Source organism: Saccostrea cucullata, unplaced genomic scaffold, assembly GCF_032062105.1.
Source record: "Saccostrea cucullata isolate Sc308-1 unplaced genomic scaffold, CSIRO_AGI_Scuc_v1 ctg284, whole genome shotgun sequence".
Lineage (NCBI taxonomy): Eukaryota > Metazoa > Mollusca > Bivalvia > Ostreida > Ostreidae > Saccostrea > Saccostrea cuccullata.
In genome coordinates, this window is record NW_026924831.1 from 225,239 (window position 1) to 248,864 (window position 23,626).

Here is a 23,626-nt window from a genome sequence, read left to right on the forward strand (position 1 = left end):
TTATGATTGTCCTACGAAACAGGCAAGTCTACAACACTGCACACATAAGCATATTAATGTGTACTCCAACAATACGCAGTCGTGAAAACTTAATCCTCAGGATTAAGCAAACACTGGATGACTTCACTTCTCGGGGATTAAAAGCGAGAAAACTTTAAGATTAAGATGTGAACATTGGGGTTAATTGAAACTAAAAGTAAATTTAATTTCAAGTCTTAAAGACAAGGTCTTGGGTTAGGGATTTAAACAGAATAGTTATTTCGTACCTCCGCTCGGAAACCATTTAAAAAAGAGCTTGCATTCCCACAATGGGAGGATTGCAATGTAGTCTAGAAGTCAGCGCATTTTGTCTCTAAGATTTTATATTGTAGAACTAAACAGTAATTTCGTGTGCATGCATGAAGTAAATCTCGTTTATTTTTATTTTTTACCTGTTGAAACACACAATTAACCCGGAGCAGCTTGTCAGCTGATCTGATTGGTGGAAGAGGGAGTGTGCATTGCAATTCGATTGAATTGTTGCCCCCCATCAGTGAATCGTCTCACCTGAGGCCTAACTAATGAAGGCGATAACTGACTCCTCCCCCTTGATCCATCTTCCCTTGATACTAAAGATAATTAACTCACAAACAACAGACAAAATTTAAAAAAATTATAATAAAAAAGATCAATAAATATTATTTACTAATTAAAAATTTCATTTCCACAAAAATTTTTTTTTTTAATTTTAAATTAAGATTTTTTCTCCTTGATATTTTTTTGTTAATTTATTGATTTGATACTGGGCCAGTCTGTAACTTTTTTTTCCATGAATGGAATGGTCCTAAGATAGAAGCCAATGATGATTAACTCTTGTGGCCAGGTAAAAACATTACATTGATAACTATAGGGGCTGTCTGTCAGTATCACACCTGAAGAAATCTATCTGCTGCAGAGTGTCAATCACTGGGTATAGCTAATGTCTCTCCGTTAAACATACCTGGATTATCCGAATCGAGAAATTTGTTGTATTAATATCTCATTCTGTCGAGAAGGCAACCTGAGTATTTTTGCAGTTAACGGGTTGCACTCACTATACTGTTTTAACTTCTGCAACAACTAAAGAATGCTTTTTACCAAAGACCCAAGAAGATTTCGAAGTGAGTTATTTAAAAATGTTTTTCAATTTTTAAAAGTTTTTAAAATTTTAATTTAATTTTTATTTTTATTTATTTTTTTAATTAATGTAAAAAAAAGATATGTTAATTTTACTTTTGTTTTTTAAATTCTGGAAAATTATATAATTGCATGGCTTTTTAAAAGAATATGAAAGAAAAATAACTTATTTAAAAGTTAATTGAAACTTTAAACATGGTTGTAATGAGCAAATTTTTAATTAACTGAAGATTTAAATGCCCTTATAACTGTGCAATTACACAAAGAAGATTGTATATTGGCTGGAATTTGATGTGTAATTTAAAAGAATTGAAAAGACATGCATTGTACTCATTAGTTAGTAAATTGTTTATGAACTTCTTTATATCTTAATTAATGCATACTTGTCTAATAAATTAACACACTTTTGTAGTCATTAGCAGGCATTCTATAAATTGAATAAGTATTGTGAGTCTTGAAAACCAAAGAAAACTCATTGCGAGAAATTTTATAGACATTTAGATTTTAATTCAAAAATTTTAAATATTTTTTGTAGTTTTGATATACTTTCTTTTCAAAAGCATACAATTTCAATTGAAAATGTAACTTTAATGCATCTGCTACTATTAAAGTAGCTATTTCATTAAGTACAAACCAATTAAATATAAATGCTATGCATCTATCACATAAACAAGTTATTTATTGTAGTACTTTATAAATTAATCTGCAATCTACATTAACACTTTTTTATCAGTGAAACAAACATGTGATTTTATTATCAAGTTTTAAGACCTACAATTATTGATAGGGAAGACAGACAAACTAGCTGTTTTTATAGGCCTGTGATTGGTTTAGACATATTATCTTAATCAAACAATAAAGGGTTTCATTCAACTTTCCCATTCATATAACAGATATCTAGGTGTCCTGTTTAAACTTTCTAATCAATTTTTTACATCTTTACAATTTTTGAAAATTAGTATTTCTTCAGGGTTTATATTCTATAATAATCAAGTTAAGAATGAAAGTTATGAAGTTAAAAGTGAAATTTGACTGCATATTTTGTATGAAATGCTCAATCTTCACTTTTTAAACCCCCCCCACTCTCTCTCTCTTGCTCGCTCTCTCTCTCTCTCTCTCTCTCTGATAGAAGTTATGCAAAGAAGATGGAGGTTTATCTTAGAGATGTTTTTTTTAATCTGACCATTGAAATGGAAAAAATAAAACATCTCTCTCACTGACAATCTGTTACCACAGCAATCATTCAGAGCAAAAAATTTAAAGGTGATGATTATCTTATTTTTTCTCTCTATAGACTGACAGAGAAGGTTAATATGGTCTCCATTTCATCTTAATGATTTATAGAGCCCCAATACTGTCCCAGTGACTGTATTGAAATTTAAAAAAGCCCCATCAGCCAGCTAATGATTCTAACAGTTGTCGAACTAATAATACAACTTCCATCCGTGAAAAAAACCCACATTTTTATTTATTTTTTTCTTCTTGTGCATATAAAAGGTTGAAGAGCTGTTACACTGCACTCAAACAATCATTTCTATGAAAAATACATTTATTTTTCTCCTTTTTATTAATTTATTTTGTCAATTTGAAAAAAAATATAAAAAGGGAGAAATGTGTTACCCCCAATATTGACAGAAGAGAAAAAATGCTTTCTGTATAATTATGAATTGTTGTTCAATGATAGCAAATCAATTTTTTGATGCACCAGTTTGTCTCATTCAAAAGGTTTTGTATATTTTTTCTCCCCATCAATAAATACTCATTATAAAATGTGTGAAATTGGTGGTGAAATTATTTTTTTCCGATTTTCAAGAAGCAATAATTTAGCTAGTCAAAATCACATTTAGGATGCTTAAATTGAGATAAAAACAACTTTTTTATATTAAGAAAGATGAAAAGGTTTCCAAAAAGGTGAAACGAGCACAAAAACGAGAGAAACATCGAGGCGGGAGGGGTGACCTTCATGAATCATGCTTCCTCCTCTATGAAATATATCAAAAATAAATTCACTGTGATTTTAGGGGAGATAACTTGTGTTTTTACAAAGTTAGATGGAGAGTCTTTTGAAGTAAGAGTTCTTATAGATGCAAAGAGATCATACAATGCACTTTAATTCTGTTTTGTTTGAGCCGTATTTATTCCCTCTAATGTTCATACTTGAGCCCCCACAATCCTCTTTTTCACTCGTGATAAAAAAAAGTGATTTTTTTTATCATAAAAAGTGAAAAGATTGTCGAAACAGTGGGGTTTCCTTGCCATGCAAAGCTGACATTTTCTATTTTGAAACAAGTAGATATGAGCATTCAAAGTGTTTATTTTTGTTTCATGTTCATTAAATCTTTAACTCCAAAAAGATAATATATATCTGATAAGTCTTACAACCTATTTCGTTCTATTTACTACGAAATTTTGTTTTTCTCCACCACCCTGCGGAGTTGCCGGAGTGATATCATCCCGCAGATCGTGCTAAACCATTTGCTCATCCGTTTCAAATATATTTATTAAATTTATAATCTTGTCATAGTATAGACCTGTTAAATCAAGCCAAGACACAAGGCCTCATTAAATCAGGGCTTGTAAACTTCACTATCACCCTTTTTTTTAAAAGCCGGCGTCACTTTGCGATGTCTGAACGAGAGGAAAAAAAACCCACAATGCTCTAAACAGGATCTAGACTGCGGTTTAAACTCACTTCCCCACGGACTCAACCCCCAGGAAACCAAGAGATAATGAATGAAAAATTATGCTTTTATAGATAATGAATGAAATATCGCAGCACTTGACACTTTAATATGGAACACCTCTAGTCATCATTCTTTTTTTTCTCCTCAGATTTAGCAACCACTGATTAGGGACGAGAAAGGGGAGGGGGGGATATGTTGAAAGTCCAATACGCACTTCAGTTTTTGATACTACTGTCTAGAGAGAGAGTTATCCCCTGTTAAAAGGCAGATGTCAAAACATGTTGGGAGAAGTTTTCTTGTCTGTGTTGTTTGTTTTGTGATAAAACAAGTACTTTTCCCTGTGTTAGTGTGATAAGTCTACCCCTCTGTACCAAATTCAGCCAGACCTTGAGGACTTCTTCAGTGGATACAGATAGGGAAACTGACCAGGTTTCGAGTGTTTTGCTGAAGTTTGTACCTTTTGGAGGACAAACTTCCACACTAGTTATCAATTTTTAGGGAGAAAAGCTGATAAAACTTTCATAATTTGACAGGGTTTAAATTTTGATACTCAAGATTATACAACATGAAGATCCTGCGTTTTCCCAGTCATTCAAATTTTGTTCACACTGAGTGTCACACAATGATAGCTAGGCCTTTCCTCTAAATCTAGGCTCCTTGTTTTATCATCATTTTTTGATATGATAAATTTGAAACCAGATTGGTCCTTTCACATACTTGTTGGTTCAAATGTAGTTTTAAGAAATCTACAATAAAGTTTGAAAGAGAAACTTGTACTTACTGAAAGTTTTTAAAATTTTTATTTGATGTTACCATCAATACTTATTATAACTCCATCAATTTGAAAGTAAAATATTAAGTTGATTAAGTATTGACTACTGCAAATGACGATTTGGGAACATTGAGAGTTGAATGAAAAACCAAGTTTTGAAAGAGGGGAGGGGGTATTCCAACTCTTTATGTACCAAGTATAATTTGAACTTCTACTTTGACACTGAGAGCTGGGTCAAATTCAGAATTAAGAATATGGGTCTTTCTTTCTTCTGTACCAAGTATAATTTAAACTTTTAATTTCATCACAGATTTAGAGGAATGCTGGGACAGCTCTAACCTGAAGGAAGATGAGTTTGAAGAATTTTGTGTGTACATCGTTCATGACCGAGCATGTGAGCGAGTGTGTCCAAACAGGGCTCAAGCATCCCTACCCAGAAACCTGACCCTGAAACCCTCACAGAACCAAGTCAATAATGTGAGTACCTTGAAATACTTATATAACCCATGTGAGTGTATTCAATGGAGGCCACTTTTTTTTCTTAAGGTAGTCTGATCCTCAGGTTCTGATGAAAATGTCAACATTTTATGATCTTAAATCATTTTGAGATGCATGAAAAGAATATTGTTGCAAAAAACAGCTTCATTTTCAAATTTATAAAGTAATACTTTTAAGAGTTATCTTTCCTGGCTGAGGAGCAGATATCCTTAAAAATAAAGTTCTTCTGTTTTCAGTATATCCATTGATTTGATCTTAATTGAGTTGAAGGTTTGTGAACAACTTCGATGGCAATATGAGCTCTGAGGTTTTGTGCAATACTTATCCAATTTGATATAAAGACTGCATGGGTATACTTCGACAATTTTAAGCTCAAGTCTGTGAATATAAACAGTAAATTTACAGGAAAATATCAGTTTGTTTTCTTTTGTATCTGGCTTTTATTTTTTTTCTTCCAAGGATTTCTTAAATAGATAGAAGAGGGAAATATTTTTTTTTAGATCTCATTGAATTCACTTGGCCTGGCCATGTCTTTTCAATCTTTAACTTTCAATTTATAATTATATGTTTATTTAGAGTTAAGAAAGTTGTGGAAATAGTTGAAGGGCTACCTGTTGCTCAGGTTTGAAAGTGTTTTTTGAAGTTTTCTCATTGATACTTAACAATGGTGTACCGCTATTGTGTGTTTTACATTTGGAATACATAAAAAAACACACACACCTATTTTGTAAATGAAAATAGTGAAAATTATAGACATTTCTCTTTAATTATTACCCTTATTTTTTTTCATGGGGGGCAGACTTGAAAAATTGGAGTGAAAAAAAGGAAACTCTATTTCTTGTTTACATTCCTTTACATTATAAAAGAAGGGGAACTATTTAGCTAAAGAAAAAAGCTTTTCGTTGTTAAAAGGGACATCTTTAGATTGGAATATCAAAGTCTTGTTAAAAAACGGGAGTGTGTGTAACCAGTATTGTGAGCAAACTGAAAAAGGCCCCAAACGGACTCCATTCAACTCTTTGAGAAGTTTTCATAAAATCTTGTGAGAAAGCAAGATCAGTTTTAAGCTTCAAAGAAAAACTATGTATTTGGCAGCTGTATCCGTTGTTTTTACATTGTGTGCATACTTTTGATTTTTCCGTCCTTTTCCTGCTGAGAAAGCCTTTTGTACTCAGTTGTCTTCCCATTCTTGGGCAACTTTGGTTTTTTTTTTCAAACTTTAAAAAAGATAGCACAATCGCAAGTTGTCCAGAAAATGACGATAAAGAATATGATTAGTTTTACAAAAAGGGGGCCATAGTTCCTCTAAGCATCTTTGAGAAAAATCAAGTTGATACACTTTTGGGAAAAAAACATTCTGAGATCTTCAGAGTTTTCTCAACGTTTAGAAACCTTTCTCTACTCAAAACGATACATCTCCATATATCTAGCATGTGATATTTTGGTAATCGTTTACTCAACAGATCTTTGTTACATGCATAATACAAACATTAATGTATTTATTTTGATAGAAAGTTGATCATTTCATGTAAAAATTCTTGAGTAATCCCAAAGACATATAGAATAGGCAGGCTTATTATAAACTTATTATACGAGATTGATTGCTTTTCTTCAAAGATACGATTCACTTAAACACACCTTTCTATGGCAATTTCTTTTCTGTTTTTCTCTCTCAATTTCTTCTAAGCACCTAACACTTTTTCTCTGAATTTGTTCCTGATTAAAATGGTATTTAGCGTGAATGAAATTTCATCAAGTCCGTTCAATAGCGGAGATAATGATCTACACTGGTAGTTAATAGACAAGAGTAGAACGTAAAGTAAATAATTCCTTGGCCAGCCTTTAAGAGAGATACTGCTATTCTCTTCTGAGGTTTTCTTTTGAAAAATATATTAATTACTTTAAAACTCATTTCAATGAACTTGTTACTTTTGAAGCAAGTCCACCACAACATGAAATCTTTGGTCAGATTTTAGACAGATTAGGAAAAAAATTAACTGTGAATTTCAAAGTAATTTAAAAATTGATTGTTAATCCAAACTTAATTAGGTTTGGGTATAGCTGGAAATTTTGAAGAGTTATACTTAAAATACAGCAATGTCATCATCAAACTTTTCCAAACTGAATCCGCTGAAGTATGATCTTATAGAATTTCTTCAGTTCTAATTACTTTGTATGATAATTAATTGGATCTTAATAGTTATTCTGATTGGGGATATTTTAATTGAATTTCAAGGGCAGCATGTCCAGGTGGCACTTGCTCAAAGCTTACAGACATTATACATTAAAAAAAAAAACAAGTTCAACTATTTAGATCTTCATACCAACCTAAATAAGCTATTAAAAAAACTCCAAACTTTCAATTTTCTTTCGGGATTATCGGATGAAGCCAACTATCTGTTTGCTCCAACCAAAGGATTATTTCCCTTAGATGTGGGATTACAGCCTGATCCTAAATTTCCGTAAATACAGACAGATGGGTCGGGGGTTTAATTCAGACATTAGCTGGTGGAATTGTTAATGATGATGAATGCTGGCCATATTTTAAAGAAAATAAAAAAGAAATTAAGTTTTGAATACAGCAACTTTTATCACCTCTTCAAAACTGGAGCCAGAACCAAAGGGGGGAGGGAAATGTGTTTGATGCTATTGCATTCAGCGTAAGTAAATAGAATTAGTGAATTACGGGGGATGTAGGACTGATCTCTGAGATTGGGGGCTCTGATAAACAAGATAAGCCGGCATGATACTGAGTCAATTACACACTTTTCCGAACCTAAATTTGACTTTTTTCGTCATATTTTTGCATGTAAAATTTTTCAGTTTTCATGTTAAGTATTCTATCAAAGATAATGAAGTGCGAATCCAAGTGATATGAAATGGGTAATTTGAATTTCTAATCATTTTTTAAACAGTTGTTTCAATGTTATTCTATATGCATACAAAGTTCAAATAGTCAAAAAATTTTGCCAAGTTATATGTCTTGTAGGTTTTTATAAGCTTGGGAAATTTTTATATGTTTAGATACCATTTCATTAGATTTTCCCAGTATTGACTAAAAGTTTACAAACTTTCTCCCTTATCTACTGTTACTTAATTCCAGTCAATATTTGATCCATTAAAGTGGGGGAATATTGTGTGAAAAATGTCTTAACATTCCCATAGATAGAAAGCGAATCCTTGGATTTATCAGATACGCAGAAAGAAAATCCGCCGAATTATATGACATTGTTTTCCCCTCCCTGTCACTCTCTATCAAGAAAGTGATAGTGTAATCCGTGATTATCGCAGAAAAGGTGTCTCAAATCTTGCTAGTTTATCGATCTCACGCACACTGCCGTTTGTTTGTCAATAACATTTCGCTCATTCCAAATTCTGAAATTATAGACCAAATTGACGAGAGTGTATCCATGATAGAAAGAAATGGCATCGGAATAGACACCATGAAATCATTTTGTAGTGATGATTCATATTTATTCAATCGAACAGTAAAGTTTACCCAGATTATGATCAAACTGTGAAATCAAATTCATTCGATTTAGACCGCAATAACAAATTGACCCTTGTGGAGTAAGAGAGAGAAAAATTCTTTTGTCAAATAATTTTCACTTTAATTCACTGGGAAAAAATTTCGGAGTTTCCTTCTTTATTGTTGCCTTTTAAAGAGATAAAAATCCTCAAAATTATCTAATTAACAGCATTTTCATTTGCCCATTTTCTCTCAGGGAAATGTTAACTTTTTTTTAAAGAAAAGAAATCGTAGATAAAGCTTTATCTCTTTACAGTCATTTCTAGTGGCTTTTCATTGTCACTTTTTGGTTATACCACGTTGTTCTCATAATGAGATCGCGTCACTTAATCCGCTTTGTATATTATCTTGTATACGATCACACTTCCATCATGAGAAAATGATAGTTGTGTGTCTATACAATGCTGTGGTTTTTTCACTGGGAAATTTTGGTACAAAATATTAGTGGTTTAACCTTGGAATAGAAATTAAAATGTTAACACCAGCAAAATTTCACTTTTATTTAAGAAATTAGCAATTTCAGATAGAATTTTTTTTTAATTGTAGATCAGTTCTGTGTTAAAATTATTATCATTTTCAAATTTTCCTTTCTTATGATTTTTAAAATTTAAAGAAATATTAATTTTTCCTGAATTCCTATATATACATGTACATGTATTTATACAAAAAAAAAAAAAAATCTGAGACTCTGGGGGTAAAGAGGTAGTATTATGACAGTTCAGACATAGTTATTTAGTCAATAATGCGTGTCTCCTCTGAAATTGAAACAAATCACAAAGCAAGATAGTAACAAACAAATGCAGGTCTGCAAATCAAAGAAAAAAATAATAATATAAGCACAGGAAGACAGTCTAAATGGAGACCCATGATGTCGAGAGACTTGCAGACAAATTGTAATTTGGCATCAATAATCCATTCATATATGAAATTGAAATTTTTCATAAATTTTCATTTTCAAACAAACTTTTTGAATGGCTGCAAAGTCACTTTGTTTGCATTCTTCAGAGAAGGAGGTAATTTTTGCCTTGCAGTCTGTTGTCCTTAAAAAATGCAACTGTGTAATTTGTGTCCAGCCAAACAAATTAACGAGTTTTGTACATGTAGGTGTAAAAGGATCAAACTTTGTGTATTTTATTATCTCCTTTCATTTTAAATAGTCTCTTCTTATTACCGAAGTCAAATTTTAAAATTCATCTATTTATTACAAGGACCACATTTTTCTGGCAGACTGTATTGATGAATGGCTGGGTATAAGGTGAAAAAATGTTGTGATTTCTATTTTATTTTTCTCTCTCTGTGATTATAACTTTCAATTGCTGTGAAATATCACCAGCTTCGTTTTACCTGCAATTACGTCAAAAATTAGCCGACCAGATAAATTGTATCCATTGAATGACTCTCTTGTTAAGGCCGTTTTTCCCTTGTTAAGGCCGTTTTTCTACCCTCCCCTCATGTCAATCATTGACGCCCCTCGTAATGGTTAATTGTCCCACCAGCGACTTAAAGTCAATTTTCTCTCTCTAAAAAAGTTTTGTCAATTTTTCCGATGCACATTAATGCTGTCCTTCGGAAAGCGTAATTTTCTTATTTTGATGGCCCTTGACTTTCTCCCGCGTCTGTCTTTATCGTGGTTTGAAAAAATTAAATTATTTTAAATTTGACTGGCATGAACATCATATAACTGCATCTTTTGTCATTTTCCACAAAGGAAAAGATATAGGTTTTCACCAGAAAATTGAACCTGTCAAATGAAAAAGGTTATTTGAATACAGGAACCAATGTTAAATATTTAAATTATGACCATCTTCTCCATACAATGAGTGTTATGTTACTGAAATTAGGGTCATATGTATTGAATTTAATCATAACAGCTAATTTGCATATAAAAGTGAAAGGTGTGGCAAAATGCAAGACTGGGAGCTTTCAGTACGGCAAAAAGATATCGCCTAATCTTTCCCCCTATCATTCTGAAAGTAAAATAACCAGGAGAGGAAGGTCAGTTTTTTCTTTTACTGTTCTGTTTACGAAGATTACCAACTTTTGAAGATGCAAATCGAAAGAATTATAAGTGGGTATTTAAGCAATAGGAAATGAAATTCAAAACTAGGGCTAACAGTCAGTGGTTATCATAAGCGGGGAGCCACACGGTGAATTTTTACTGCTGCGTGACTCTATGGTCATTTCACGGATAAGAAATTTCAGTGTGAATTTTATAGCTAATCCTGCAGGTCAGTGTTATCAAGGGAAACATTTATGAATGAAAGATCAGAAATGATGCATGGCAGCTATTAAAAGCTCATCCGTGATCAATTTGTAGACAGGGCTAGTTTGCAGGTTCCTTCTGCCGAAACATTAATCAAATGCATGTATCTTGATAAAAGAGGATTTTTTTTTTAAAAATGATTTTTTTTTTATCCCAAATAAATATTTTTTTTTTTTCTGAGAATGCCTGTTGAACTTAAACCTTGTTGATATTGAATATAATGGTAATCATCTGAATGATGCATTGATGTAAAAAAGAATTATGTCCCTGGCTTTTAGTTTAATTTTATTGGTTGTTAGAAGACTTGCACATGCATAGGAGTCCTTGATAATGAAGTTTTAGAATTAATTAAGCCTTAGCATAAGAAGTGAGTAGAATATATCTAGTCGAATGTTTTCATAGGAAAAAATATCATTTGCAGATTTGCAGGTGTGAGAAGATGGTCTAGATAGTTGACAGAATTTTCACTTTTCAAGTATTATCGAATTAATTAAATCGTCCACTGCATTGTAAAGTGGCTTTTCAGCCCCTGCTTTTTGACGAAGTGTGTTGACAGCTTTGAAAGTTTCTTTGAAGAGGGAAGACTCATTCACTTTCCATATTCTCCCAATGACTGATTTTCTAACTAGGGGAACACTTTTGGCTTTTGTGAAGTGGGGGCTTTTGAAATAAGTGTGGGTTCTTTTCCTGTACTCAGTTTCTGCAATAAAAAACCCAGCCCAGTTTTCGTCTCATCCTTGGTTAATTGCTTGGTCCTGATTTTTGTTTCTTTACGTTGTATGTGTGCATTTTTACCATTTCACCTGAAATTCAAGTGAGTAGTTCATTATTATTTTATTAAATACTATTTTACCCCCCAGTAAAGAAATTTCTAGTTATTTGTGATTTCTCTATAGATATGATCAACCATTGGTTCCATGTGTTTATGAATTCACATTCAAATTTATTTATTATTAAAAAATAAATCAAATATTTAGTGAAAATTAAAAAAAAAATTCCTAAACTGTATAGATATATGTTCAGTAAGGTTATGAGTCAATTATGAATTTATGACTCCCACTTGCTAGTGTAATTGCTTGGGATGTTCATTCACGAGTTTTAAGAAAAGTAACAGCTCCAGGGCTGATCTGAGGGGTTTTTAAACTCCAAAGACAGGAGGAACACCTTGATCCCCCCACAGTAAACCACCCACCTCTTAATTCCGCGCTTGATCACGGTCATCCCTTGATGGGAACAAATTTGGCGATGAGGATCAGTCATTGAATCTCTTAGAACATCAATCGTCTATGGAGGAGATTTTCATTGGATAAACACTTGTCGATTTGACAGCTGTACATACTTCTGTAAGTTCGACTGATGGGCCTCCTTCAAGCTTTTCATTTTCCTTGAGCTCTATCATGAGATTTCCTTTTTTACACACCCCCTGGGCTGTCATATCAGGGAAACTGAGCGGCTGAACTTACGAGGGTCACTGAAGGCATCGAAATATTAGATGTAATTTTTACTGACGACTTCGCTCTGTACGAGCCGTGTGTGTATATATATATAAAAAATCCCTGTCTCTGCTATCTCTGGAGAATTGGTAGGGGGTCCAATCTATAATTTATATCTCTACCTTTGCTGGTTTAAAACTTGAGGATCTTTAGCCTTTTTCTTCATTAATACAAAATCTGTGAAAGAAGGAAAAAGTTCTTGTCATTTCTTTTTAAAAAAAAAAAGTAAAGATTCATAATTCGGTGTAAAGCCTTGCTCAATACCAGAGACTGCGTGTTTTGAGAATATTATAAAGGTAATATTTCCTGTCTTTTTCCACTTGACTGAAGGCTATTGTTGTTTTTGACTGTTGAAAAACAAATATTGACTTTTGATTGAATATTTTTGATATTTTTGGTCATTTCCTGGTGATTTACAATTTTCTGGTTTCTTTTTCCTGCAGGGTCTAGGAGTGTGGAGCCTTGACTACATACCCCGGGGGACCAGATTTGGACCCCTCGTAGGAGAAGTGTTTTCCCGCGAGCCATTCTCTAGAAAAGAATCGGACAGAATTTCTCTTTGGAAGGTAAATATAATTTATTACACAGTAATTTATTTTTACAGTCCAAAAAAAACCAAACTTACTGTATACACCCTAAAGCTTCAATGGTTGGTTGTTGAAAAATAGTTTTTTAACATATTATCTTGCTATGAATTCCTGTACCAGCTCTTTATCGAAAAATTGGATGACAATAACAATGTTATATTCTTTGATTAAAGAAATATTGATTGTTTATCAATTTAGTACATATATATTACTTTTAAAAGTATAAATTTACCAAGATTAATTGTCTAATAGGAAAAGGATAACGCACCTGATTAAAAAAAATTTAAAAATTAAAAAAATATATATTTGGTTCATTTTTACTTAAATTGCAGGTATCCTATAAAGTTTTTTTTTTTCTGTTTCTTTCATAAAATTAAGTTTTGAGAGTCATTTGACAAATATGTATAGGCCTAATTTTTTAGCCAATAGGCTTTGTATAGAGGGGGTAAAATAGGAAGGATTTATTGCTACTGTTCATGTATCATGTCATCAGAGAAAGTTAAAATTGTCAATTCTAATTAAAATTCTCCCCGAGTGAGAGTGGTAGAGAGTGCATACGAAAGTTGTGATTTGCTTCTACCAGTACCGTCTTTTCAAAATGGGCACCTATCAAGAGTCCAGATAAACATCTGTATGAGCAATAATATTGTAGATTCGGGTTATTTTATATCTTTTATTTTCGCCTTTAGGTAATTTAGATACCTGGTATCTGTTTGCAGATGTATTTTACTTTCATTTGATCCCGAGCATTAAAGGCATCTCAGATAACCAAAAAAGTTAAGCTGTATCAATTTTAGTATTGTCCAACTCGTACCTAATACCTGCATTCCAGATTCGTATAGCAAGGGTTTTTAAACTGAAAAAACGCAAAAGTAAATGTTTGAAACCACATGTAAGGGTTTTTTTGCCAGCTCTTCTAGCAGATTAATTTCATTTAAAAATCGTCATGACTTTCTATCTTTAATTTTTTCAAACAGAGTCGAGATACATAAACGAGATAATATGGGATTTACTTTCAGATAGGGAATCCGCGTTGATAAAAGGATCAGTGGTCGTGTTTCGTATTTGGGGGGAAAACTTTGTATTTAGACACCCCACTTTATAGGTTTGTTGGAAAACATTATATAAAAATATGAAATCCGAGAGAAGGCTTTTCTTTTCGATGATGTCATTTTGCAAGTACGAACAATATTATTTCTGATATTAATCTCTTTTATGACTGAAAGTAAAACGGCAGGGGAAAAATCTGAGGTATGTCCATATGGTTTGTTTTACGTTTTCAAGTGATGACTTTAAAATTACTTATTTGTATGGCAACTATAGAGAAATTTAAGAGATATTTTATCAAAACATGTGTTTCGATTTAAACTTATCTCTTGGATTTGGTACCCATTTTTTAAAAAATTGTAAAAAGATAAATTTCAATTGACACACTATCTGCGTGGAGATCCAAGTCATTCGGGATTTCTATTCGTAATGTGTTGACATTTAAATCGTTATAGAAGAAAATTGTCTGTAATATATGCTCAAAATATGAAAAGTTGAATTATGATTAATGTATATTTCTTTCACCAACTTTAAAACTTATCTATCAATATGTTGTCATTTCACTTTATTCATCTTGAAAGTTTAATAAAAAAATGAAATGTTTCTCCATTCATCACCATATTCATTTGACTCTTAAAAAAGTGAGTGTAACCAAAAAAATACATTTATAATCACCGAACGGTTCCTGCATGATGTGTTTAAATTTAATAAGGAAAAAAAAAATTTGTATAAGAAGGGGAGATAAAAAAAAATTGATATCTGAAAGATAACAACTGCTAATATCATTCGAAAGTTGTAAATTTTGTATTTCTATCTTCATCGACTGTATGTGATCTAAACTCCCCATGCATTTAGACAGAATTTGAAATCTGTACTCAAATATACAATTTTTTTGTCAGCCAAAAAATAATTCATTGAAAAAAACGTCTTATCAATTCATTTTGGTAATGTTATATATATCTATATTTCTGTCAAAATGACACACGTTTTATAGTTGCTGAACATTACCATTGCATTTAGATTAGGCCGATATCGGTATAATAACTCACTCTGCGCGTCTAGCTTCCTGGACCCCCTAACGCAACACGAAATGACACCCAGACTATTTCAGTGTTACGAGTTATATTTAATTCGGATCATTAAATAAATATTTTTTAGCCTCTTGGTTTCCGCACATCCCATTTCATTGATAAAATTTTGAAATAGTTTTTTCTTCCTATTTTGATTGTTAACATTATTGAAAGTCTTCTTTAAGTTCGCAAAGCATAAAAGACATGCTTTTTTTTTGAAGGGTAGTTTTGAAGAGATATTTCCCTTTGCTAATTATAAATAAAAAAAAAAATATTCAAATTTCGTACAAAATCCTTGATTTTTTTTTTCTTAAAAGTTGTACCATATTTTATATTCTTTAATTTTTTTGGAAATAATACACTGCATTAAAGTTATATGTAAAGGGAAATTTTTCCTCTGCTTCATGATTTTTTTATTTTAAAAACAAAATTTGATTTTGTATTTCAGGTTTTCAAAAATAACAATGTGTACCAATTCTTGGACAACAGCGATGTAACCCGTAGCAACTGGATGCATTACACAAACTTTGCGTACACCGCTACCCAGCAGAACTTAATTGCGTGTCAAATTGACTTCAACATCTACTTCTACACGACTAAGCCTATCCCCCCCAACACAGAACTGATGGTGTGGTACTGTAGGGAGTATGCTGACCGTCTCAACTGCCCCCTCACAGGGGAGGAAATGCTGCAGAACTGGAGTGAGTATTACCTCCTTTTATGGATTTAAAAAAAAAAATTGTGTAAAATTGGAAAATATCTAGGTTTACATTCATTTTGGTGATTTTATTTTGTTGCTTATGTATAGGGGGAATTAAAGATAGTTTTTCAATAAAAGTAGTGTATCCATTTAAATATTCTATACATATAGCTTCCAAATTCTCTTTTTCCTTAAAGATAAAAAAAATAAATAAAAAGAATTAACAGAACTGGAGTAAGTACTAATTGCCTCCCTTTATGGACTTAATTTTAAAAAAAATTTTGTATTGTGTGAAATTTGAAAATATCTAGATTTTAAATAGATGCCTGATGAATATTGAACTTTGAGAATTTTAAACTGACATACATTTTGGTGATTCTATTTTGTTGTTTATTTATTGAGGGAGTTAAAAATGGTTTTTCAATTAAAGTAGTGCACCTATTATAATTTGTTATGCATACAGCTTCTAAACTCTCTTTTTCCACAAAGGTAAAAAAAATAAAATTAAATAAAATTTTTAAAAAAAAAATCAATGTTTGAAATGATAAAATATTATAGTCTGTTGGACAGCAAATTTTTGAACTATTCTCTCTTCCCTCCATCCTTTTAGAAAGTTTATTGTGTCAATCACAAAGGGTAGAAATTTTATCTACATGTACTTTCTGTGCATATAAACGTTTGTTTTCATTACTTTTTTAATATGAGTAAGACATTCACCCCAAATTCTAAATAAAACTGACTCCCATGTCTGTACAAAGAAATTTAATTTCCCAATGTCACTTTGAAAATGGAAACTATATTTTTTCTTATAGGTAGAATTAGATCTGAATTACAAATTAGTATTTTTTCAGGGATTTATTTTCTACTATCTGTCCTTTTAGCTCTTCAGGCTAGTGCTGTTGTTTAATGAAAAGTGAACTTTTGGAGGATTTAATGTTATTTAGATCTGCCTGCAGAATATTCTTGACAATATAGACTCTGAAATCCTTTTTGAAACCGTAGATAGGCAGGGAAAAGATATTTGGGCATCTTGATTTTCAAAGATGACTTATTGTGATTAAATTGAGGGAAAAAAACAATAGAAGTCCCTCCAAGGAGGGTATTTTCTCATGAAGTGTGTTGCACGCAAATATGAGAATTTGAAATGCGATCGGAAAATCTCGTTCAGTGACTGAGGTAAGTTCACTGAGGCTCAATGGCTCTATCTAAATGATCACCTTAATTCAAAGTCAAACCAACATATCGGGATCTTTTTTTTTTAAATTGTTGAATCTTGATTGCATAGACAATTTGAAAAATTGCCAGTGAAAAAAAAGATATTTAAAAATCATTGAGAAACGAACCTTAACAGTGCAAAATTAATTGAAACATATTTGGTTGGTATCAGAATTGCAATAAGAAAATAAAAATACGGTGCACCATCTGTTAAATGGTATTGATTAGGGAATAAATTATAGTATATTCCACTGTCACTTTAATTGCCTTGAAACCTCACTCGTTTGCTTTTTTTTTGTTTTGCTTCTGTAGATAATTGACGACGAGTCAATTTCACTAGATCATAGAAAAATAATAATTTACGCAAACCTTGTTGCTTTTATCGTTAATGATCATGAATTATGGAGATCTAAAGATCTCGGACCCAAGTGCTAATCTAATTTTCACATTTTTCGTTGGAAAATGAAACCCGATACAAAATGTACCTGCTTAAATATGGTAATATGGCATCTTAAATATACCTTTTATGAATTAATGCCCCTCGCATATGACACTTTCTAACTATCAACAGCTAAAACTATGGTCTGTCTTAGTGATTTAGATGATTATGTGTAATTCGGGTATTATTTAGAATTTTAAAATTATTTTAAATTATAAAGATGATAAAAAGAAAATTTTGCTATCATGGTGAAAATTAGCATATCAGTTACGTTGATAAAGTCTGTAAATCATTTTTAAATTACTCGAAAGTCATTTTGATATTGTAAAGTTGTTTGAAAGGGGCACATATAATTCATCTTGATGTAATAAATAAGGATTTCATATGCAAATTTAATTTTTTTTTTTTGGATAGTTTTTGAATTTCTTCTGCTATAAATGATGAATATGGACAAAAAAATAATAAATTTTAAAATTTTAATTTACTTTATTTACAAAGAGACTACAAAAGTAAGCAGCAAATGGATTGGTGCATGCAATATGTTCTGAATAATTGTTTAATTCATACGATGATGCCATGAAGAGAAAAGAGAAAAAGAATATGTATTTTTCATCATTAAATCAAAATTGTGTTATTTTTTATATGAATATATTTCCTATTATGAAATGCAAGTTATAGGTACTTAGAGAAAATCTTCACTTTTCAGGGCACAGAGTTTGTGTCAAAGATTTTTTTTTCATAATATTCCTCGCCCATTTACTTTTGTAACTTCCTAATTAGTGGAGCCAAAAGAGTTTCTTTCACAATTGGCAGTTCCTTAAATCAGTGTCTAATTATAGGATAGCTGTGCAGTGTCTGAGTGCAGAAAAATTAGCACGTTGTTTGAACTCCACGATTTTCCTTTTACACCATTGTAACGAGAGCAAATTACTTTCTCTGTACTTGAGTGTTGAATCAATCGATTTGGTCAAACGCACGGAATGTCAAGAGTCGCCAATTAATCGCAGCTTGGTAATCATTCGATTAAATAAACAACTTTTACATCTGATCAGAACTGTTTTCGCTAATTTAAGGACTGTTAACACTTGATTTGATCTTTCTCCATTACAATGGATGAAGTGGCTTTATGGCTCTTTCAAAGCTTATCGTTAATTTTTTAGACATCTCGGATTCCTTTTAAAAAAAAAATTTCAGATGGTAAAGATTTTTCTTTTTCTCACTGTTTAGGAAATAATCACCGTTTATGCCAAATAAATGTTTATTTGCCCTAAACAGTTCATTTTATATCCCTGGGCTTTTCAAATGAAATACAAGAAAAAGATATTTAAACAGTACGTCATTTAGATGGTTCCCTGCTTAGATCAATGAAAGTGATTTTTGGAAGTACCCGCTAAAGCTTACAGCCCACTCAGATTACCGTCAAAAGAACTTAGCCGTAATGACTTTCACCATTTTGTAAATTTAATGCCATTAAATTGTAAATCTGTCGCTTCAATTTTCCTTTCACGATTTTCAATTAAAAACACATTTTTTTCCTGTTGGGAGTCAGTTTTGACAGCTGAATAAAATCATATCAAGGAATAATAATGTCAGATATGTCATAAATAAATATGTTTTTTAATAAGTATTGATATTTTTCTCTTTCCCAATAATTCACCGTCTTCTTCAACATCACCATTGTTGGTCACGTGAAAATAGAACATTAAAATTTTTTTATATTTTCAAATTTGAGGTTAAAGAACTCCTAAATACAATCAATTGATTGTTAAATATTTTCAGTAAATGTGTATTTTTTATTAGAATTTCAAATAAAAAAATAATAATGAAATAAATAAATAAAAAAAAAAATTATGGCATTGCTGTAAAGTTTGATAATTTTTCATAAGCTTCTGTAAGAAGTTCATTATAGAAATTTAAAAAAAAAAAGAACAAAAGAATTTTATTGGCTGAAATTTAAAAATTTATTTTGATTTTATTATCATTACAGGACGTCAGTACATAGAGAGACAAATCACCATGCCAAAGCCTCTTCTTCCTCTGCCCATCTGCCACAATGCATTCAAGCCCGAGCTAGACGATTCAAAATTCCATCCAGAAAAAATCACCAAAGAGACCAAAACTGAAGGCAGCGATACCAGCCGGGACGATGGCTATGCCATTGACTACAGTCTGCACAAGAGGGATGGCAGCCCCTCGAGTGAGGAGATGGATAGGAGCAGGGAGGAGAAAAACAGGTCAGAGGACATGGAAATAATCCCCTCACCCACCAAATCTCCTCCTCACGCTAGTTACATGAGGGAGAGACTGTCTCCCATCTCCGCCTTCCAAACTAGTTCTTTGCCGTCTGCTTTCCAGCCAAAACCTGTCATGGCTCACAGCACACCTAAGAAGTCATCAAGTGCAGTGTTTGATAGCCTCCTGATGAAAAAAATGAAGGAAAATGGTGAGGATGTTCCAGATAAAATGCTGAAGGGGGATATGTCCTCCCTGGACTTCAAGTCACCCAATGACATCAAACCCCAGATCTCACCTGCCCATGAGCCAAAAATCAAAACAGAAGAATCTAGTCCCAAGGATCTGAAAGATCGTGCACCATTTCCAGATCAATTCAACCCATTCAATCCATTCTTTTACAAATTCATGCAGCCAAACCCCATGATGGACAACAAAAACAATATGCCACTGCACCCATATATGGGACGTCCTGAGGACAACAAATTTATGTCTAAGATGCCTCCTCATTCAGGCCCACCCTTGTATTTCCCCTCCCCATCCATGCCCTATCTTCCAGCCATGTATCCATTTGGTCCTTACCCAGGAATGCCTTGGCAGATGTTCCCTCCACCCTTCCAACAGATGGGAAACCAGCAACCCCCTATGCCATTTCATCCCCGCCCCATGATGCCTCAACCAGAACAAGTCCTCAACCTGACCAAACCTAGAATGGAGGGAGGACATGGCTCAAGGGGACACAGGAGTCTGCCTTACCCACTCAGAAAGAGGGATGGAAAGATGCACTACGAGTGTAATGTTTGTTACAAATCTTTTGGACAGTTGTCAAATCTGAAGGTACACCTTCGTACCCATACCGGAGAAAGGCCCTTTGTTTGTCAGACCTGTGGGAAGGGATTCACTCAGCTCGCTCATCTCCAGAAACATCATCTTGTCCATACCGGAGAGAAACCTCACGAATGTACCGTCTGTGGAAAGCGATTCAGCTCAACGTCCAACCTCAAAACTCACATGCGCCTTCATTCAGGGGAAAAACCATTTCATTGTAAACTCTGTCCAGCCAAATTCACTCAATTTGTCCATCTCAAACTTCACAAAAGACTGCACACGAACGAACGCCCCTACGAGTGCCCGCAATGTAATCGTAAATACATTAGTGCCAGTGGACTCAAAACTCACTGGAAGACTGGGAACTGCATACCAGCAGGTTTGAACATTGACTATAACACACTGTTAGAAAATACTCACCACGAGGTCATAAGCCAAGACCGACAAGATGGCTACAATGAAACGATGGATGGCGAGAAATTCGAAAAATACGACCAAGAACTAGAGGAGGACCTCTCCAATCAGAGTCACTTAGACTCTTTCAATAATAACATGGACAGTCCTAGTGCTATGGGAAGCTTGAATCATCTAAGGCTGAACAGTTGTAGTAGTAGTGTTAACGGTAGTGATGAGGAGGGGGATAAAAATCCCCCCTCACCCACAGACTCTGACCCCGAGAACAGCAGCACCAGCATGTTCGGGAAACCCGTGGAGTATACCATGTCTCCCTCACCCCCCAAACTGTCCTCTCCCCCACCCCCCATCACGAACACTGAGCAACTTGTGACAGCGTAATGTAACAGACTTATAGTGATGTTGTAGATTCTAGGTCAATTTAATTATTTAATGCATAATTATTCGAGCATGTTATTTGCATAATATATCAGATAGAACATGACACTTATGTCTCTTATGAAGTAGATTTTTGATGACCAGACAATAATTTTCTTTGTCTCAGAATAACAATTACATGGGACCACTTTTATCAGGAAAAAAAAGTGAGCATTCAATTTTTCTATGAAATCCATGTTAATGACATTTTCCCCTCTTTCTTGTAATTTCATAATGTATTATTTAAACAGAGTTATGATTTTGCGTTTTTTAACTATTTATTTTTTCTTGAGTTGTGATTTTTGTGTACATTTTTTAGTGGCATGTACAGATCAACATTGTACAAACTTAAATTATTTATTTTCATGTTGCTGACTCAGCAATAAGTCTCTGCTTCCAACTACACTATAAAAAAGTACTCGTTTTTTCCATGTGTTTGCCATAAATTGTAACTGGTAATAAGCATTTTATTATTTTGACTTTTCCTTATATTTTTAAATTTATAAATATAATGCTGAAAAAATATGTTGGCAGCAGATATTTTTAATTTATTTTTTGAGATGAAACTAACATTTTGCTGTGTGTTTTGTCTAATACATATTTATCTTGTAAATGCTAAATGGCATGATTTTCAGACTTTTTTTTCATTATTTACAATTTTGGAGGCATCATTTTGCATTTATTATATCTGGCAATCAACTCTAAGAGTATTTTAGATGAATTACTTATCCAGTTCACAGCACATTTTGAATTTGGTCTAAGTCTTTATTCCCAGAAGTGAAAAAAGAAATACTGTTAATTTAAGAGGAATTTCTATGACGAAACATTATTTCTAATGAAATGTTACCAGTTGATAAAACCCTTTTTATTCTGCTTTCAATGGGAAACAATTTGTTTATCTATTTGTATCCCTTATTGGGGATCATAATGATAATCCAGTGTTATAATGTTTACAGTAGGGAAAAGTCTTCAGGAGACCTATAAATTTGACAACAATGGTCTGGATTAGAAATGGCATTTGGCATCAGAGAAAATCTAGCGTCACTGATTCCAAGAGAGATAAGATAATGTATTGGTAAATAAAAGCCTTTTTTCTTTAATTTTGCAAAACAATTGACAGGATTACCTCCCTTGGTAAAAGTGATGTCCCCTGACACGCCAAATGTATCTTCCGTATCATAAGTGATATTTAGAATTAATGGGGCTAGGACGGTCCGTGCTCTCTGTCAAATTAAAACAGAGATGTCAGACGTAACTTTTTAACCATATTTGTTTAACAAATTCCAAGAGACAATTTGGGATTCAATCCCGTGGAATCAACTTACTTAGTTCGCTCACCCGTGTCTGGTAATCTACGATCGGAGTCGTTTCGAAAATCGCCAGACAGCCATCATTTCTCTTTGACTTTTTTCTCTGGTGAATTATAAGATTTCTATGCAAATTCCCCTCCGCGACCATGCAAGGGAATTAACAGTTTGACATTAGATTGAAATTAGTGAAAATCTTTATCTAGAGAGTTCGTGCCATTGTTCTTAAATGCGGCCCCATTAGCGTAACAAATGATGAAAATGGACGCATCACCTAGCAGGTCTCTTTAACAAATGATTTAGTAAAATCAAACCAAGAAATAAAATAGCAGATTGTAAAGGACTTGCATCATTTGCAGGTAACAGCGCCGATTAGATCTTGAGCGCAAATTGGCAGTTGAAATTGACAAGCAGAGATAGTCGCCCGTTAGCGTAGCTCAATGGAAAGGATTGATTGTGAAAGTTTTCTGTCAACGGCTCTAACGGAAATGTTTCGTTTTCAGTTGAAATGTGTGTCAATATTTATCAATTAGGGGATATTTTATGATGGGCTTGTTTAAAGCTCCGAAACAGAAAACCCCAATATTTAGATCTAATGATAGGAGTTTCAGAGCAAAAAAGAAAGAAAAGAGAAAATTATTCACAAATAGAAATTTGTGTTGATAAAATCATCCCCATTGACCTTGTAAATAACTCACCTTTTTCGCCTTTTTTTTCTAAAATGGAAAAAAGTGATGTCTAGATGCTTTCTCTGTTGAATTTCCGAGTGGTACGGTATTGTACATGGTAATTCTACCCCATGATACTGGCTTAGTCAATTAATGCATTTATACCCCCTTGCATTTCTAACGTCATAGACTTTTCTAAAGGTTGAAAATATGTATTTTTTGCAATTTTATGATTGGTTGTCAGAGATTTTTTTTTTTAAGTTTTGTCTACATATACCAGTGTAATAATTGAGGTCTAACTTTTTGTT

At 32.8% G+C, this 23,626-nt stretch overlaps 1 protein-coding gene across 5 annotated transcripts in view; it reads left to right on the forward strand.

Annotated features, from left to right (window-relative positions):
• Window positions 1-23,620, forward strand: part of LOC134267408 (B lymphocyte-induced maturation protein 1 homolog) — a 34,902-nt gene extending 11,282 nt beyond the window's left edge. For 2 of the 5 annotated variants that reach the window (XM_062749628.1, XM_062749627.1), the window contains exons 2-5: window positions 4,922-5,088; window positions 12,838-12,960; window positions 15,547-15,799; window positions 19,440-23,620. In XM_062749628.1, coding sequence (XP_062605612.1) covers window positions 4,922-5,088; window positions 12,838-12,960; window positions 15,547-15,799; window positions 19,440-21,307 — 2,411 coding nt within the window. In that variant the 3' untranslated portion in view covers window positions 21,308-23,620. Of the gene's footprint in view, window positions 1-929; window positions 1,140-4,921; window positions 5,089-10,614; window positions 10,634-10,660; window positions 10,707-12,837; window positions 12,961-15,546; window positions 15,800-19,439 lie in introns of those variants that run through there. The other 3 variants (XM_062749629.1, XM_062749630.1, XM_062749631.1) reach the window with 3 other exon arrangements.
• Window positions 23,621-23,626: the final 6 nt, after the last annotated feature.